Source organism: Epinephelus moara, chromosome 16, assembly GCF_006386435.1.
Source record: "Epinephelus moara isolate mb chromosome 16, YSFRI_EMoa_1.0, whole genome shotgun sequence".
Taxonomy (NCBI): Eukaryota; Metazoa; Chordata; class Actinopteri; order Perciformes; family Serranidae; genus Epinephelus; species Epinephelus moara.
In genome coordinates, this window is record NC_065521.1 from 15,060,220 (window position 1) to 15,079,850 (window position 19,631).

Genomic DNA, 19,631 nt, shown 5'->3' on the forward strand with positions numbered 1-19,631 from the left:
GCCGCAGCACACCAACAGTTGTCAGTTGTATGAAATATGAAATGATGCCATCAGTGCGGACTCACCATCCAGTCCTCCTCCCATGAACCAGAGTACAGCAGCTTATATTGGTGTCAATCCATATGAGACCTTATAAAGCATTCAGTAGCAGAGTGGTGTATCACTGTCTGACCATGATTGCTTGTGGTTGGACTATATAGTGGTCTTGATTGTGTCTGAAACAGGAAGAATGCTGCCAACCTCTCATCTGTGTGTTTATCTCTCAGCCCACACTACCACTGCGGTTTGCTGACAGTAACTGGTTGCTTTTTTAAACTCACCGTGGGCCCCATGTGTACACTCATGCATGATACACACACACACACATACATCACAAGATTATTGCACAGATGAGAATGAGGACGTACTATAGACGGACTCCAGAAGAAGTCTATTGTCCGTTTGTCAAAGTTTATATCGAACATGAGTGGTCAGTGGGTATAAATGTCGTGCGAGAGATAATGAGCAACATGAGGTTGTTAAATTGGTCATGAGGCGAAGCAGAATTTGTTATGTTTAGGGTTCAGGAAAGGGTGGACTTAGAGTAAGTAGGAGAGCCAAATCAAAGTTTCTTGAAAACAGGATCAAGATAAGATAAGAAAACATGAAACTTTAATGAAGTGTGTATGGATTTTGGTTTGTTACTGCGAGAAAGGAAACAAGGAAAGGCCAAGTCACACTGAGTCAGATAGAAATTAAGGAAAACATTAGAAATATACAGTTTCCAAAAGTAATGACTGCACAGTTTTATAGAGGGACGTCAATTCTTTCACCACACCACATTACATAACAGCCCACCACCAGCCCCCCCCTAAGCCACCCACTCAGTCCACCTCCACCATCCAGGGTGCTGCGGTCGTAGTACACTTGTACTGGAGCAGGCCAGCAGCCGCTTAACACGGCTGGCAGAGGGTGATGCCAGGCAGGCAGCTGTCCAAACACTGTCCAGTCCCCAGAACAAAATCAGAACAGCAGGATAATGGAAAAAGTGTGTAAACAGCACCCTTTCTTTGTTACTAAGGAGGAAAAGCACACACAGAGGAAACAAAAAACCCTTTATGTGCATGCATCAAGTTAATTATCCAAAGCTATGGAAAAGTGGACACTGAGTATCCCTTGCAGCACGATGACTGTCTTGCATGTAGCTGTTTTCTCATGGTGATGATGTTGATGGTGTGTCCCACCTCCCACCACATATACACACTTATTTTCCTCCACCCAGTATGTATCCATTCAGGAGAAAATGCTAAGCAATCCCCATACTTAGCCCTGGGTTGTTAGGGTTCTCATGTTCAAAGTCTCCGGAGTCACGTCAGGCCCAGTCATCTGTGGACGTGATCCCATGTTGGGAAACAAAGAGGCACTGGGCGGGATTGGCTACCACACACACACACACACACACACACACACACACACACGCACACACACACACTGTGATACATGTCAAACATGGACATGAGAAAGAAAAATGATAGATTTCTTTTACTTTCGCTTTTCTTCGCTCAGTTTTTAAGAATTAGACTTAACATATTTGCTCTTTTTTCTCTTTCCAAAACATTCTCTCTCACACACACTACGGATTATAGTGTGGTATGGGCGGGAACCACAAGGATTATTACTGGAAGACAGTTACACAACCAGAACAGAAGTTCAAGAGGCAAAGGGAGTAGAGAATGGATGTAGCCATAGTTATGCACACAAACACTATGCACCCTGGTCTGTCATACACATAAGTTAAAGCTGACAGTACTAAGCTCCTGTCATTATTACAGTCCACTAACTCATACTTTGTTTTCTTCTTTCTTTTTGTGAACAGAGTTGGGAAAGTCCAGTTTCTTTGTACATCTTGTTTTCATCCTGTGAGATGTGTGTAGAGGGTTAACCCAATCAAACTCTTGGATTAAAATCAAGCTGGGATTTTTTCATTGTTTCTGAGAGTACGCAACTCCACAGGCTGCGTTTCCACGTCTGGTCGTGTATCGAGTTTCTAACAGAGTGTGAATCTCGTCTTCTCTTGTGTGTGTTTTTGCGTGTGTGTGCAGGGGGGGAAGGGAGAGCCCCACGTCTTCAAGGAAAAGACCTTTAAGAAGAAGCGGCAGTGCAGCGTGTGCCGTCAGAACATCGACAACGTCGGCTCCTTCTGCAGAGGTAAACATTGTAAGCATGTGTTGTCATTGGTGTTACAGTCTGGTCACTCACAGCCAAGTGACTCCAAAGGAACAAGACAGCCATGGTAAGCAACGTCATGACAGGCTAGAACGGCAACAGGATGTAGGATGTGTCAGATATGAATGAATGAAGGGCAGTGCACACCCGCTGTGTCACGTAGTGTAGTGTCATTTGATCCCTGTAGCGCACACCGGACATGCTATTGTGACAAAAGAAGCACGGGTGCCAAATCTGGGGCGTGAATGTGTCAAAATATCTGCTTTCTAGTGTCGCACCACACGTCAACACAAAGTGGGACAGTTGCATATCCTGATGCATTTACCCACATGTGAAAAAGGCACTGGAGTTTTGACATGTGTTATAATCCTGGTTTAGGTTGTAGGTACGGCAGCCCTGATGGGCAAAGCACAACAGAAGAATCTCATTTCTTGTTGTGTTCTGGGAATTGCTGTTGTGTTTTCTTTTTTACTTGTGCTCTGCCCATCAGGGCCACCGTATGTAGACCATAGGATGCAGAGATTACTTGTACGGTAATACAGGAGGATGATATCAAGATTTTTACTTGTGTCATGCTATAGAACTGCATACAGTAAAATCAAATGGAGATTATGTTGCATACTAGACCTTATGACTTCATATGTTGACGAAACTCATACTCATTTTGTCTTCTTGTGTCTTTTCTCCCTCTTTCCTTTCTCTCTTAGTATGCAAGACAGCCACCCACAGGAAGTGTGAGGCCAAGGTAAGGATCCACCTCACACACACCCTGTCTGAGCGTGGCCTCAAATTAAAAAGAAGAATCAGTTGTGATACAGACATGGACTGTCTGACCCAAATGTGTCAGTTATGGAACAGACTTTATTACCCACTGTGTAGCTGATTACCATGTGTGTTTCCATCCACTATAAAAGTGTATTTTCTGTTTATGCACATTTTCAATTTGCACATAAAAACCCAAATTGGAGCCAAAAATTTGAAGAAAAAAAGAAAAGAAATATTGCAAAATAGTTTTTACTCTTTGCTGCGGGGAAAGGTTTATGTATAGAGGTAAACAAAATACAACAAAGTGCAATGGAAACAAGAAACAGTAATTAAAAACCTGACTGCTGTCAAGCTCCACTAAATGAAATGCATTCATGGACTCATCAAATCAGTGACCCAAAGGATGTCTCATGAAACAAGGTCGAAACACTCAAATAATATATGTGTTAAAGGAAACTGAAAACTCTTCTACCAAATGTACAACGCATTAAGTAGACTGTGGTAACTATGGGAAAGAGACGTTTATGGTTTTATCTTCAGAAGAACTGGATAATTATGATAAAAGTAAAACATAACTGTGACAGATAATGCTGCCGCTAAGATACAAAGAGATTAAATCTGTAAACACAGATAATATAAATGAGGAGAGGTGACATAAATGTTTTGGAAACAATCTTATCTTGTTGTTTGAGTTTCACATTCCAGTAAATCATGTCACAATACATAAGATAAATAAATACAACTCAATTTGTAATTAAATCAATCAGTGTTAGATATAAATGGTTTTAAGTTGACAGTGTAAACAGGGTCTGCTCTGCAGCATGTTAAATGTGCAGTCATCACCAGCCATCACCATGGCCCGACTAATTCAAGGTTAAGCCCAGATGCTGACCCACTAATCTTAACGGGACAGGCCCCTGGGAGATAGCCATCCTTGTTCGTACGTTCATGTGACTGCACTGGACTATGGGAAAAATATTTAAATGCTTATCCGAGCTGTTTAGATTGTTATGCCAGTGAGGTGTGAAAAGACACATGACAGTGGCTCTGTGAGGGCAGAAGTCTTGAGATCTCTGCTAATATGAAGGCTGCTCAGTTGCATTCCTCAGAAAGAGCTGCAAGCCTTGCTCAAACCCCACACTGCTGCCTCTGTGAAAGGATCATTGATGGAGGGATGGCATAATGAATAGACAGAGGGATGCAGAGGGGGAGAATGCCAGCCGTGTCCGAAGTGATGAAGAGGGGGTAGAGGCTGAAGCAGGGAGCCTTGGCAGGCGGCTGGTCGAAGGAGAGAAAGCCAAGGGCGAAGGCATGTGGCAAAGACAAGCCTCATCTCTCCATCCTCTTGTCTTTTATCTGAGCAGAGGAGAGCCCTGAGGGTGAGTTCAGAGATGAAAGGATGGCTTTGAAACAGCACACGCAATAAAAAGTGACACTATAGCTTGTGATGTAGGGTTTTATCCTAAGTTGGTTTGCTTTAGGGCAATGTTTGTACAATGTGTTTGATTTAAAGAAAGATTAGAAGATTAGATTATGTTAGAGTGACTTTTTGTAAAATATGCTTAAAGGGACAGTTCACCGCAAAATCAAAAATACATATTTTTCCCCAAACTGTAGTGTTATAAATCAGTTTAGATTGTTTTGGAGTGAGTTGCTGAGTGTTGGAGATACCAGCCATAGAAATGTCTACCTTCCCTCAAATATAATGGCACTAGATGGCACTCTATCTCTGTGGTGCTCAAAGCGCCAAAAACTTATGTTTGTAAAACTCAACAATGTCAGTTTCCAAAAATCATGACCTGACAACTCAAGATAATCCACAGAACTATTATCTTCCTACTGAACAATGCCTGCCAACCGTATCACTGCACAGAAGGAACTGTGCATCTACTTCAAGCTCACCTAGCACCACTGAGCTAGCTACCATTACAGCTCAGCCAAGGAGGATGCCATTCATGTTTACATCTCACACCGGAACAATCACTAGCCTCTCATCCATGAGAGGATGCATGTTTCCTTTTGTGAAGTGATCAGGTTGGCGGGTGTGGTTTGGTAGAAAGAAAATAGTTCCTACATGAAACTGCTCACAACAAGGTCTGTGGATTATCTTGAGAAACCAGGTCTTTATTTCTGGAAAAGGACATTGCTGTTTAGTTTTCCAAATATATTTTTTGGCACTTTGAGCCTCACAGGCTGAGTGCCGTTTCGTTCCATTATATTGGAGAGAAGGCAGACATCTCTATGGCCGATATCTCTAACACTTCGCAGTTCCCGCCAAAAAAATCTAGATAGAGCAATAGCACTAATGGTAAGAGGAAAAATATTTACCTTTGATTTTGGGGTGAACTGTCCCTTTTAAATATACTAAATATGACACTACAGCTGGTTAACTTAGCTGGAAGATGGTGAAAGCAGGTAGCCTGGCTCTGTACAAGGTAAAACTAAATTGTATTTAAAACTTTGGTTCATGTAACTATAAAGATACATCTTAGTAAGCTGTAGAGGTCCTGGTAGACGTATTTTGTTACGTTTGGACGGAGCCAGGCTACCTGTCTCCTAAACAATTTCTGGAGGAGACAAAAAGGGCTGAAGAGGAAATGTTACTCTATCCCCAAGTGTAGACATAGTTTTATTTATTTTACATGACACAAGAAATGGTGAGTCACTAAAAGGCCTCAGTCATGTTATCAAAACATCTCGTTTTTCAAATTGTTGTCTCCTTTTGGAAAGAAGCTAGAACCTAGAAATGTTGCAAAAATGGATTTATTGGTGTTCTAAAGAAATTCTGGATAAACTTAATTCATTGTTAAGATTGATGACAGAAAGGAGCAGGATGTTGTTTATCAGCCTCTCTGTGACTGTCTGATGTGCGGTTGTTGACTGGTTGCTAAACAGCGATATCCATCGCTGCTACCCAGGAAGGGAGAGGTCGGATAAGGCAGGGCGGAGGGGAGGGGGGATGTCCATCCCAGCTGTTATCTAACCTTGTATGTAGGGGGGACTCTGAGGCAGGATGGCATCAATCTGTACTACTGTGAATTCCAACATGCCTCCGTTTTGTGACGAAAGAGATTGAAATAGCAGATCCCAGCTGTCTGCCTGCCTAGCTGATTAGCTTTAGCCTTCCCTCTATAGAGTGACTTGTTTGTGCTAAACTGCTGCTCTTACCGGTGCCACAGGTCTCATAAGTTCAAGGTGTTTCCTCACTTGCGCCCCATTCACATTTGGCAGTTATTACCTATAACCTTGTGTGTGACTCAACCACCTCTACCCTCTACCACGGGCCTATTTACCATGTTTGTGTGTGTTTACGTGCACTCACACATCTGGAGGTCTGCTCCCTGTCATCTGTAAGCCATCCTGTCCTTCCCCCAGGTTTCTATTTACATCTCCACATGGCCGGCGTCGCCGTAAGCTCAGTGACAAATCATTTCATCACCACACCGTCCAGTATCACGTCAGTGGGTCTGCTCCAGTTCTCTGGAAAAACCCTCATTTAATTCTCAGACTCCCTCGAGAACGATTGGGGATCATAGGTAGTCTATTTACAGTTCATGTTTTCTTGTTGTTTTCTTCCCTGCTCTCTGCCCACAAGATCAACAGCCTCTAGCTGACCCATCTCTATTCTATTAAAAACACACAGAGACTCTCTCACACACACACAAGAACAGAAGGCCAAAAGCAGTTTTATTTCAGCATGTTCTTCTCCCAGAGAACAGTTCCTCCTTATCTTTGAACCCAAGTGGAAAATTTAGTCCATGGGGAATTGAGGAGGGAGAGTGACTGGACAAAAAGAGATGGGAGGGAAGGTTGGGGAACAGTGGGAGGAGGAAGGATTAAAATTAGTGAAATACAGCCTGTGACGAGTTGACTGGCCTGTCTGTCTAATTAGGCAAAGAGGCATTTCCGCTGGTCAGGGAAAAAACTCCATGACCGACTGTTAGACTGAATATCTGCTCAGTTCACAGACAGAGGAGAAATCACACAGTGACTGTATGGCTGAAACCCTGGAACTCTTATTGGCTGGCTGACAAGAAGACTGACAGAGTGATGGACGTGGCTGACTGTTTCCCCTAAGTAAACCAAGTGTGACCACCATGTTACCTACTTGGGCACTTTCTCACTAGATTTAGTGACTTTGGCCTTGGCTAATATCCGAGTGCCACTCTAGTTTCTCTTTTGTTTTACCAACTTATAGAATTAACATTAACTACAGGTGAGGAAATTTAGCTGGCTTAAACTTTATTTAAACTTTATTATTTTTTTATAACCCAAATTCATAAGATGATTACAACTGTGATAAGATTGCAAGGTTACAAAGCTAGAAACTTTTAGACTGGTTTCCAGTTTCTTATCCTAATGCAGTTATGACTTTTTGAATAGCTGTTCAATCATTTCTAATTATGTTGCCTCCTTAGCTTTCCATTTACTTGACTTAACTATTTCCATTGACTGACTTACAGATTATTCGTGCAACTCTTCACTTCAATGACTGACCGGAAAAATTGTTGACTGATAAGCCATCCTACAGATGGTGTATGCTGGCAGAGCAGATCTGTGTATCACAGTAATTACAATCCCTGCTTCCCCTCTGTGTATCAGGATTCCCCCTGGTCTCTCCTCCTTATCCACAGAACATGTAGAAATACATTTTACACAAGACTTAGCTGTGAACTGTTTGCACTGCCTGCCCCTCTTTACAAGAAGAGGATGTACAATCGAGTACAGATAGATAGAGCGGAAGTGGGGGAGGATGCCCGGATGAGAGGAAGAGCAACAAACCCCTCCTGATGTTTCTCTAACATAAAAGCTTTTCATTAGGACAGTTGTGGTTAGAGTCCTGCTCCCCGGCCCCTCTTTATTTTTAGGAGAGAAAATGCATTCTAGATGAAAGTGCAACAGTAGAGGAAACAGTCTGAAAACTACTTTTTCTTTCTCTGATACTATTTAAGCCCTGTTCTTCCTACGCTGGGGCTGTTTTCCTGAAGGCCATGGTACTTATATTTTTCTCTGGCTTACAGAAATAGAACAAAGGAAGTGATGAGGAGATGGAATGATGGAGTAATGGCAGAAAAAAATGAACCATATGTTTTCCCAACACGCAGCTCAGCATCACAGCTGACCCAACATCCCCCTCACCCTACAGACTTCCTGTCATATGGGAACCTCTCAGTCAAATCTCTTCCCAGTTTTTGCAGTAATGTTACTATAGGAATATGTCACTTATTGCTGTTCAGACACATCAGCCTCAGCTTAGTTTTTAGACGTTTTTAGTGCCAAGGCTCTAAGAATCACAACAGGGATGTTCCCAAGGTCCTATGTTCTCAAGATTTATATGGAACATAATGGGAACATGACAGAGGGCTCTATGTTCCCCAGATTTATATGGCATATACAGGGATGGGAACATGACAAGGGGTCCTGTGTTCCCTATGGTCCTATGTTCCCAGGATTTTTATGGCACATAATGGGAACATGACGGAGGGTGCTGTGTTCCCCAGATTTATATGGCATATACAGTGATGGGAACATGACAAGGGGTCCTATGTTCCCTATGGTCCTATGTTCCCAAGATTTATATGGCACATAATGGGAACATGACAGAGAATAGTATGTTCCCCAGATTTATATGGCATATACAATGATGGGAACATGACAAGGGGTCCTGTGTTCCATATGGTCCTATGTTCCCAAGATTTATATGGCACATAATAGTAACATGACAAATGGCTCTATGTTGCCTAGGGTCCTATGTCCCTTATCTCTGTATAGAGTCACATGTTCCACAGTTTTATATGGGTGATACAGTTATTACAGAGGGTCTGGTCCTATGTCCGCAGGGTCCTATGTTCCCCAGATTTATGTGGCATATACAGTGATGGGAACATGACAGAGGGTCCTATGTTCCCTAGATTTATATGGCTCTTAATGGGAACATGACTATGGGTCCTATGTTCCCAGGGTCACATGTTCTCCAGATTTATATGGCAAATACAGTAATGGGAACATTACAGAGGGTCTGGTCCTATGTTCCCAGGGTCAGTGTCCACCAAATCTATATGGCACATACTGGGAACATGACAAAAGGTCCTATGTTCGTCAGATCCTATGTTCCTCGGCTCTATATAGCACATAATTGAAACCCAAGAAAACTGTTCTCCAGCTCTGCATCTGTTTATTATGATTTGAGTTAGGTTATAAGACTAAAATCATGACTCTTGAGAGTTGATGAAATTGTTCTTGCACAGGTTTTTGTCTAAATATGGTTGGTTTTTTTGTGAGGTGAACAGTTCCTAAATTAATTGCGACCCAGTAAAAAAAAAATTCATACATTTTAATCTTCTTATGGCTCTTTGTCTGATATGTCTTATGTATTGACATGCAGAGTAAACCAAAGCTATTTAGGGACAGTGAGTAAAAGAAAGTAGCATAAATGCAAGAGGGTTGAGTGTGTAAACAGAATATTAAACTGGGAACCTGGAACAAAGGACCTTGGGAACATAGATAAGTTTCCCTTGCGACAAGGCAAAAAAAAAAAAAAAGTTAAGTAGTTTGGGGGGATCTGAGTGACATCAATAAGTGAGTAATCTCTGGTTGGAGTTTTGTGGCCTTGAGCCCAGACCTCTGGTTTCCCTCCTGCAGGCTCTGCACTTCACCAAATACTCATGTAGTTAGTGTGAGTCATTCAGGATAACACGATCCAACTGTATCCTTTTAACATTACTGAGACTGTGACTGTCTCTCCTGACTAAAGGAGTCACCACTTTATCACAGACAGCTATGGTAATTGCTGAGATAGGCTGGCATGTTTTGAGTTAAAGCTGTGTGTGTGTGTGTGTGTGTGTGTGTGTGTGTGTGTGTGTGTGTACCAGCAGGGGCGTAAGCCGCACTAATTGGCCAGTGGTTTTGGCCTGTGTTGAATCTAACAGGAAGAGCCCATTTGGATATCTCTGTTACCAGGGATTTTAAATATTGACACGGACACTGGTGCAGGACATGAGTCACAGATTTTAGTGATATCCACTGTAAAGTTTTGTACTGGCTTTGATTTCCTGTCTTCGTGTCTTCTTGTCTTGTGTCCAGTTGATATAAATTCACCTCCTTGAATAAAAAAACATAAGAATCACAGGAGGACAGTAAAGACTTTCACCACAGAGTCATCTTGTTTGTGAGCTGTGGTGTATTACGGAGGGTGATGCGCCCTAAAGCAGCTGTTGATAATGTCTGTCTGAATGAATGCATATGGTAAACACTGTTGAAGCTGAATAGGAGGGGGAGTTGTGCTTGTGGGAATCATATCCGTGCCTACTTATCAACAGGATGAATGACAGAGATGCAAAGAGAATGGAAGGACCGGAGATCTGTAATAATGCCCAGTGTTGGTTGGATGGTTGGTTCACAGAAGATTTTTTCCATTGTTGATCTCTCCCACTCTCATCCCAACCCATGTCTTCCTGCTTTGTTTATTTACTCCCGTTTATTTTTGTCCGGCTTAGAGGTTTCAGCCCATGTTTGGCTGGTGTGGAGGGAGAAGATGGGTGCATGAGAATGCCGCTGTCGTGTGTATGAGCTTCAGCCTTCTGCGTATACCAAGAGACCCTCCGTACAAGCAACATGTGCGCATTCCTGTATGGGCTTTCCATCTGCATAGCTTTATGAGTGCATGTGTGTGTAGTCCGTGTAGTCAAAAGTGTTGATCCCCGGCTCCATAACAGGGAATTGCATCCCACCCGGTCATTAAAGCTCCACCACAGGGACCCATGTGACCTGTGATATCTTCGGCCTCCCTCTCAGCTGCTTGGAGCAAAAACGAAACAGATCGAGACAGAGACCCCTTTCTTTCCTTTTGGGGTCAAAAGTAAGTGTGGGAACAAGAGACAAAGAATGAGAGAGGGAAGCGTGCGGAACAGGGAGAAGAAGAAAAAAGAAAGAAAACACAGATAAACGCTTTGTTAGCTGGCCTCACGTACAGAAAAGCGCTAAAAGTGTGATACGGGACTACTGAGTCCAGGGGATAGAAGTGTTTCAACCATAGCTGTTGTTTTTGCTGAGCCGTGGCCTTGAAGTCCCCTCATGTTAGGCTGGGTGCTTTCTGGTTTTCTCATGAAGTCCACCTTGTCATGATTAAGAGGCATTAGACATGTGGGGTGCATTTGAAGGATAGTCATAAAGCTAAGCCAGGTAACTCTCAGAACTGCCATAAATGAGTCCTGCAGGTTTGTGCAGAAGAGAGAGCATCTGCATTTTCTACTGCCAGACATATATGAAAAATGTTAGTCTTAAACCTAAGTTTCTTTCAGTGTTTCTATTTCCATGGGTGCATGGGGTTCACAAAAGATGGCACATTGCTAAAACTTCAGATGCCTTTAGAATTCTAAAGCTAGGAGTTAAAACAGAGATGCTCAATTGCTGGAGCGTGACAAACTCTCCAGTGGTTAACTATTACAGAAGTCCCCCTAAGCTTGGATATAACCCACATGACAAACAACTTTCCAAAAGATCCTTCTTTGGGCGACATTCCAGTACAACTGCAGTCAGCAAGTAAGTGGGATTTCTATCATCTTGTGTGAACCAAATTACTCCCCTATCCCCTCTAAGCTTTCAACAAAGAATGTTATACAGAGTGGGCATGAGCAACAGAAGTATTTTCCACCCATGTTAACCATTAAGGGCTTTAGACAACAGGTGGATGCACGTGAAATTGTCCAAAAATAGAGCATGTGATTGCCAAACCTCAGTCAAGTTGAAATTAGTGTGAGCCCATTCTCATTCTCAGGGTGTCAAACAGGGCAGCCAGGTCAGTGGCCCTCGGCTTCTGTTACTGACGCATAAGGCACCTTACAGCCTTTGCATGCGATGTACCGGGCTTTTGACTAACTCCAATCTAATCCTGTCCATGGCAATAGCATAGTAGAACGAGCAAAAAAATCCACGTAGGGGTGTTAGATGAGTCAAACACACTTCGGACTTTCACCCAGGAGACTGGTGTTTGTGTCCCCTGTGAAACCAATATTCATTTTTTAACCATGTAATGTAGTCACTGGTCATAGTTGTCACATTCTTAAGTTTCTGTAAAAACATAGTTATTTTAACCCAAACCATGATCATTTTTCTAAACCTAACCAAGTAGTTTTGCTGCCTAAACCCTAAGGTAGTTCTGGTGGCAAACCTGTTTCCTGTAAAGACTGAAGTTTATTTTGAAAGTCACTGTAGCACATACCGAGTTGAAACTGACATGGAAATTGACACACCCAAAACTGATGCTAGAGGGGTACCAAGAGCATCATAGATTAAAGCTTGGGGCCAGTGACCAAGCTGCCATATTTGATGAGCTGGGAGTGAAAACGTAATGGAAAGAACATCCTTGTACTTCTCTTCCTCCTGTTTGGAATGATTTTAATTGGCCCAGACAGATCTTAACAACATTCCTTTTATCATTCATCTGTTTGGAATTTGAACTATGACAGCAAACAGCTGTGAGACATAAAGATATATCATGTTGCTCAAACTCTTGACAAGCTCAACGTGGTGGAAGTAAACATTAAAACGACATGTCTGACTGGTCAGATTGGCTTTCTTTTTTCCCTTTATGTAATTGTATGTGTCTGTACCGCTTTAATGAGTCAGTTGTCTCAAGGAGCTTCATTGATACTGACATACCTGTGGCATCAACATTGTTCAGAGAAGAAATTGCTCTCTGGGGTCTTATTGCTGTAAGATATCACTGTTCTCGGTTCACTTCAAGGCCTTCTGTATTCTTCTCTAGTTCTCTCTGTGATGATGGTATTGATGAAAGCACACAGGGTCACAGCCAGCATCGCCTTTCACCGCTGATTTGTTGTAGCTTTCATCAATGTTCTCTGATTGGCTGCCCCAGGGGAGTTAAAGGAATGGGTAGACTATTACGCCTAAGCCTAACCATCAGAAGAAATACTTCATAAATGCTGCATTCATTTCTAGCTAAAGAACAGATATGGTTTGATCAGGATCTCGACTGGTTGCAACAGTTTTCTTTTCATGACTACTGCACCTTTGTACCCGCTTAGTGAGCTACAAATTCCCGCTGCATAGATGCAGGACTTTGTTTAATTGTGCAACTGTTTATGTTGGTTTTTTTCCATCTTGCACATTGCACAATCTCTTTGTTACGTAGGTAAAAAGTGACCCACTACTTTGTATTTTCACACATACTGTTCAAAGTGCAGTGTACACTGGCCACCTCACATTATATGTGGTGTGCTCTATCAAAATCAGTCGGATGTCACAACGGCACATTTCTAGATAAGCATGGATTCATGTCAACATCTCGATTTTTGGTTGTTTTTTTTGTTTGATTTTAAACAGTGGTGTAGTTTAGGGTATATGCAGGTGTAGGGAGTACAGTCACCTCTGTATAAGAGAGTATACCCACTTCCTAGGTTGTTGTTGTTGTTTTTTTAATCATATATTGTATTTACACACATACACTGAATCACTCTCAAACAGACTGTCACAGGCTCTCACAAACATCGCCCTAACACAGCCCTTTCTCACAGTAATAACAACACACCAAGGCTACTACCTCACCCCTAGTTATCCCCCTTGAAGCCCACAGCTCTTAAGCCATGCGTTGAGAGTAGAGAGCTGTGCATTATCCATTAGCTATGCTTCTGGCTTTGATGGATCAAAGAGCATGTAAAGAGCTGGAGTAGCCAGGGCCGCTGCAGCAAAACAAAACGGACAGAGAGGAAGAAGACAGAGGGCTGGCAGATGGAGATGGAGGGAAGAGGGCAGGGGAAGGGATGGAGGAAGGGAGGGGGTGGAGAGAAAGGGGAAAGGGTTATGGGGGTCATGGCTGCCTGAGTGCGCCAGCTGGACCCACCTGAGAGGAGGCAGCTGAGGGCAGCGTATTGTTTAGATTGAACAAGAAGCTATGGGAAAAGAATAGAATGTACAGAGAAATATGATCAGAAATAGGTAGGTATGCATAATTGTTTTCATCATATTGGTTAATTTGGAGTCATGCTACTCTTCTCAAGCTCCCTCAGTGTTTACTTTGCTATTTATTAAGAGCATTTTAGGCATGTAACCAGCACTTGAATCCCGAGCAAGTTAGAACAAGCTAGTGGTGGGTCTTTGTCTTTTGCAGGGATATTTGGTTACTGGGGATCAAACCTGTGACCTTCAAGTTTGAAGACACTTCAAGAGGACATAGGAAAAACATTTGAGGTTCAAAGGGAAGGGGCAGTGAATGAAAAGATTTCAAGAAAGCTGGGTAGGAAGGCGGAAAGGTGAGAGGAAGACAAACAGGAAGGCGTTTGTTAGAAATCGATAGAAAAGAAAAAGAGGGGAAGAAAGGGGAAGGAAGTATTGAGATTGAGAGGAATGGAGGGGGAGAGGATAAACAAAGGAAGAGAGTGGGTGGTTGGTAGAAATAGAAGTGTGAGACCAGAATTAGAAAAAAAGATAAAAAGAAGAGGTAGAGTTAAAAAAAAAAAAGGGGCAGGAAAAGTATTGAGGAGGAGACAACAGAGATAGGGACAAAAACAAGGAAGTAGAAAAGTACAAAATTTGGAAGAAATATGACAACTGACGATAAAGGTAGCAAAAACACAAAAAAGGAGTAAAGAGGGACATGAACAAGGACGAAAAATGGAGGGAGCGAGATGAGATGGGTGGGGGTCTATTAGCAGGAAGTTTGTGCGTAAGTGTTGGCCTGGGGAGATGGAATCTGGTGTGGCGTGTTTGTTCTGGCTTAGCGGCCGCCCTCAGCAGGCCCCTTCACTGGGCACTGGGAGAGAGGGATGTAGAGGAATAAATAGAGGAGAAGAGGGAAAGATTAGAAACGAGTAGAAGAAACGGGTCAGTGAGCAGTGCAGAATTGTCAACCCAGGTAAATCCTGATTCATGCAGCTTTCAGAAATAAAAGCAGTTAAGGGTACACAGTCAAAATTGGGTAAGTGTAGTCATAACAACTGGAAATTTGAAACAGTGTGGACTATTTCCAAGGTTGGCTCAGTGAGGAGAAACTGGAACCATTAGATGATTCCAGGAGGTTTTCATTTGTCTCGTTAGAAGCTAGTTGAATTGCTGAATTGCTTGAATTTTCCAGCAATACCACCAAATTTCATTATGAATTTTGTGGCATGGCTTTCATCAAATGTTCGGCACATCAAACCCCATGAAGCAAGAATGAGGCGTTCGTTGACCCGGTGTCATGCAGTACTTGCCAAACCTTTAAGTTTTCCGAGGACTTTCCCAATTTACATTGTCCTCTGTACCCTCTTCGGGTAGCAGATATTCGCAAAGTATATTTTTCCATTGTCACAATTTTATAAGACCATTAAGTACACATGCAGTTTTACCCTTTCTGATTGATCAAGTGATGTTCTGAAAGCCTGTTTGGGAAGTTACAGAGCGTTAGCACGCTGTCACAGAAACAACAACCACGTGTTGCATTGATGACGTTGTCCTTGTTAGGGACTAGGGCTGTCAACGAATATTCTAAATTCGAATTTAAATTCGAATTTGAAAAAAAAAATGGACCTTCGAATGTGAAAATTGATATTCGATTGTGGCGAGAGAAAAAAAACACCACCGCAGCTGTCCTCTTTGCAAGTGGGCGTTGTCATCAGACGCGCATTTCTCCACGCTGGTTGACAAGCGGTTCTGCTCCCAGCTGTTGTCTCCGTCACCCGGCTTGACAAAGCGGTTCTGCTCCCAGCTGTTGTCTCCGTCACCCGGCTTGACACATTCGCGCGTGGCTCACGCAGAAAATAGACCAGACGCCGAAACGATCGCTGCAGGGCGCGAGCCGGTCACGGTCCGGTGCTTCGAGGCTATTCGCAGCGCTTCCGCGGGCGGTGTGGTCATGGGTCAGAGAGGGGGGCGAGCGAGAGGTCCGCGGTCATTTATAACGTAATGTTATAGATAATTGTTTTATGTGTTTTAATGTGTAGGTATGTAAATGTTTTCAAAGACGTTTATGTTGAAATAAAAATACCTACAGGTAGTTATGTTTCATATACAAGTATGTTTCCTTGTATTAGTTTGCCCTCTTGTGGACATAATGCGGAAAAAAAAATATTCGAATGGTTCGAACCTATGAGTTATTTTTAGAAGGAATATTCGAACGTCATTTTTGAGCAATTTTGACAGCCCTATTAGGGACGCAGCAGAGTGCATTAGCATTTATACGTCAAAAGTTATGTGACTAAATGCGTCCCAGACCACCTTTTTGCACACAAAGATTGCACCATAGGGCCGCTAAGAAGTCCCTGCTCTATGCTGCCTTTGCATTGTTTCATAGAACCAAACAACGGTGGCATCATACTGCTCCAGTGTGTAATTTTATGTAGCATGCCTGCTTCCGTAAGCAAAAGAGGTATGACAGGCATGACGTTTAACGCAACAGCATCAGCCGTTGGCTCCACTTTTTCTAAAACAGTAACAATGTCATAATCTGGCAACAACAGTCATTTACTGTCTCTTTTATATGGCAGCTGATCTCACCCTCTGCTCGGACGGTAAAGAGCTCCCCACCTCATTGTTTTCTGAACTTGCAGACATTTCCTGCCACTGTGCTTCTTCTTTGAGTTAGCCGCTAACTGCTGCAAGCTGCTTTTTAAATCTCCCATGGTGGGTTGCACACATAAGACATTGTAAAAATATCCCACCCATCTCACGTATGGTCTCATTCTGCTGGCTGTCCTATTTGCAGAGATGCAGATTGAGGGCTTTTACTACCTCTGCTGCCGGCTTAAAGGCTAAGCGAAACAACTCACTCATTCTACGATCATACCTAAAATACAGAATGGCAAGGAGGCATAATGGCATGATATTCTTGCCTTGAACAGGCAGTGTAAAAGAGCTAATGTGTCATGGTGGTCTTTTACACTTGTATTAGGCCTGTCCAATTGTGATGGGATTACCCAAGACATGAAGCATATTTTATATTACTTACACAGCTGTACTGAAAACTAAAAACAGAAAGAAGCTAAAAAGTCAATCTAGTTTTATTACTGAAATATGTGCATTTTAAGGTCAGACTGTATCTATCACAGTCACATGAAAGCGTCAGTGAGGGTTGGAGAAGTTGCCTGTGTTTCAGTCCATATAATCTTCACTATGTGGATGCAGGCACACAAACAAGCACGTACATTGTAAAAATCCCAGGATCACAGGGGTATTTATCCTGGGAAAGGCGAACAGATTTGGCTAGAATAGTTCAAACCCAACATTAGATGTGCAACATACAGAAAAATAACAATGTTGCTCACAAAGACACTAAACACCTATCTGCTTTGCCCAAAACTGTTGGCCAAATGCCCTAAATGTAAAATGAAAGTGGAACAATTGAAAGACTGGGAGTTCAGACGAGAGCAGACAGTAGGGGAGAAAAAAAAGAAAGGGCAAGAGATATTTGACCGGGACAGGAAGGAGGTAATTACTTGCCTGTCGTGGTAGCTGGGAGTTAAGTTTAGCAGAATGACAGAAGTAGGATACAACATGCAAATAGCCCAAAAATCTGGCTCAGATCTGTATTATTTACAGAATCTATTGGACCTGATTGAGGGCAACTTTTTCATCATGGCAGATGAGTTTCATATGTCGCTGCAGAGTCAAGAGTCACTGTCTTTTTAAATGGGGATTTTTAGATGTGCTGTCCAAACACAATGCTTTGTTTCACATGCTCTGATTTAAGAAAAAAAGAAAACAGAAATAGAATGAAACTGATCTACCTTAGCCAGAGGGAACTAAGAGAAATTAGAGCCGGGCCCATCTCACACGTATCTGGTAATGAATTGGGTTCAGGCAGGGAATAAAAAAGAACCACAACACAGGATAAGATTTGAGATTCATTTCCCCATGGAGATGGGGGAAAAAAAACGTAAATTCTCAGATTGAGTCATACAGGAACATGGTCCTGTTTGTCATTTGATAGCTGAACCTGAACCTGTTTCCTGCGACTTCTGTCAAACCAGCCGAGTCTTGATTTAGCTCATAATCTGTTCCTCCGCTTTCCTGTTGATGTCTATAGTTGTGTACAAGCAACAGTAAGAGACTGAGCTTGATGCTTAAGAAAGAAGGGAAGAAAGAAAGATTAACACAAACTGTTAATACACACTCAAAAACACACACACACTTTGGTGACACACCCACAGGTTCAGGGCCTGCGCAACTTCCCTTGTGTGCACAATGAGATATACACAAGCCCTTGCCCTTTTCCTGTATCCAAATAAACAGTCCAAAAAGGGCCATGTAGCGGGAACACTGCTTTATGAGTGTGTGTGTTTGGGCATGTGTGTGTCCATGTGTGTGTTACGTAAGCTTGACTGTGGCCCTCAACCCCCTTCATTAGGGCTGCTGTTCAGCTCCTGCTTCCTTTGGTCTCAGTTCATTGACCTGTAGTCCCATAACAGACATGGGATTTGGATGCGTCATTCTGTATGTGTGTGTTTCTGTCCCAGTGCTCCTCCAGCTGTGTAGCTGTGTTTGGCTTCACTTTAGCACATACTTTACATTTTATAAACATGCCCTCAAACATCAGCTGTACTTGTATTTACGTGGCACTTAAGTACATCTAAGTAGGTTTGCAGACAGCGTCTGTATTCCATTCATCATCATAAAAGTGTCGGTCTCTATGTATTCCTCCCCCAGTCTGGCCTCAACAAGTTGCACTGCTGAGCTGTCTGATAGTGGTGAAATATGATCTTAATTTTAGATGGGCAGTGTTCCCAGCAGTAGTTGACAAATTGAGATACAAGGTGAAAATGTCAAGATTTTTGTTTTTCTTTCAATTACACATTCCTGCTCAACAAAACAGAGGCAGTTAATGTTATTATTTCTTCTCTGTGCACAAAATTTGGTCCCCTACATTGTTTGATGGACAAAATGAATACCATTAATACACATTACTAAAGTAGTTACTAATTTGTCACTCCAATTAAATAAGAAGTTGTGAAGTAGACTTTTGCTGGGATGCTCAACTAAAGAAAATAGGCAAAAAAAGATATAATAAAAACAAAATATAATATCATAATATAAAAAGCAATACAAATATACATATCTGTGAAAAATATGCCCCCAAAAAAGCAAAATTATGATTTGCCAGACTTAAAATCTTAAAGAGCAGCTTAGCAAGTTAGCGATACCAGTGAATGAATGTGTAGGAAAATAATGTAGAAATTAGATCTATTTAAAAAAAAAAAAGGAAAGAAAAGAAAAAAACAACAACATAAATATACTCTACAGCTGCGTCTGGAGTTGTTTTTTGTAAGGAAATATTTTTTTGCACTAAAAACCTTAAGTAAGGGTGAGCAGGCAAGCTCGGTCAAGTCTCAGCAATGAGAAATATGAATCTCAATGCTAATGTAGAAAATGTTAATAATAATTCATTATAATTAGTTATCAAATATTAATAATTGTAATTGTTCAACATTTGGGGAAATACCCCTATTTATTTTCTTGCCAAATGTTAAATGAGACGATTGATGCTACTCTTAAGTCTGTTTAATATGGAGTCAGGAGACAATTAGCTTAGCTCAGGCTGTTAGCAGGGTAAATAGTTAGCCTGGCTCTGTCTAAAGGTAAAAAAGAAACACCTAAGTTACCAACACCTCTAAAGGTCACTCATTAACCCATTATGTCTCTTTTGTTTAACTTGTACAAAAAACTGAAAT

At 42.0% G+C, this 19,631-nt stretch overlaps 1 protein-coding gene across 5 annotated transcripts in view; it reads left to right on the forward strand.

The window, feature by feature from the left end:
- tns2a (tensin 2a) overlaps positions 1–19,631 on the forward strand; it is a 65,176-nt gene that overhangs the window by 21,013 nt on the left and 24,532 nt on the right. For all 5 annotated transcript variants that reach the window (XM_050063871.1, XM_050063874.1, XM_050063873.1 and 2 more), the window contains exons 2-3: positions 2,082–2,187; positions 2,913–2,950. In XM_050063871.1, coding sequence (XP_049919828.1) covers positions 2,082–2,187; positions 2,913–2,950 — 144 coding nt within the window. The remainder of the gene's footprint in view (positions 1–2,081; positions 2,188–2,912; positions 2,951–19,631) is intronic.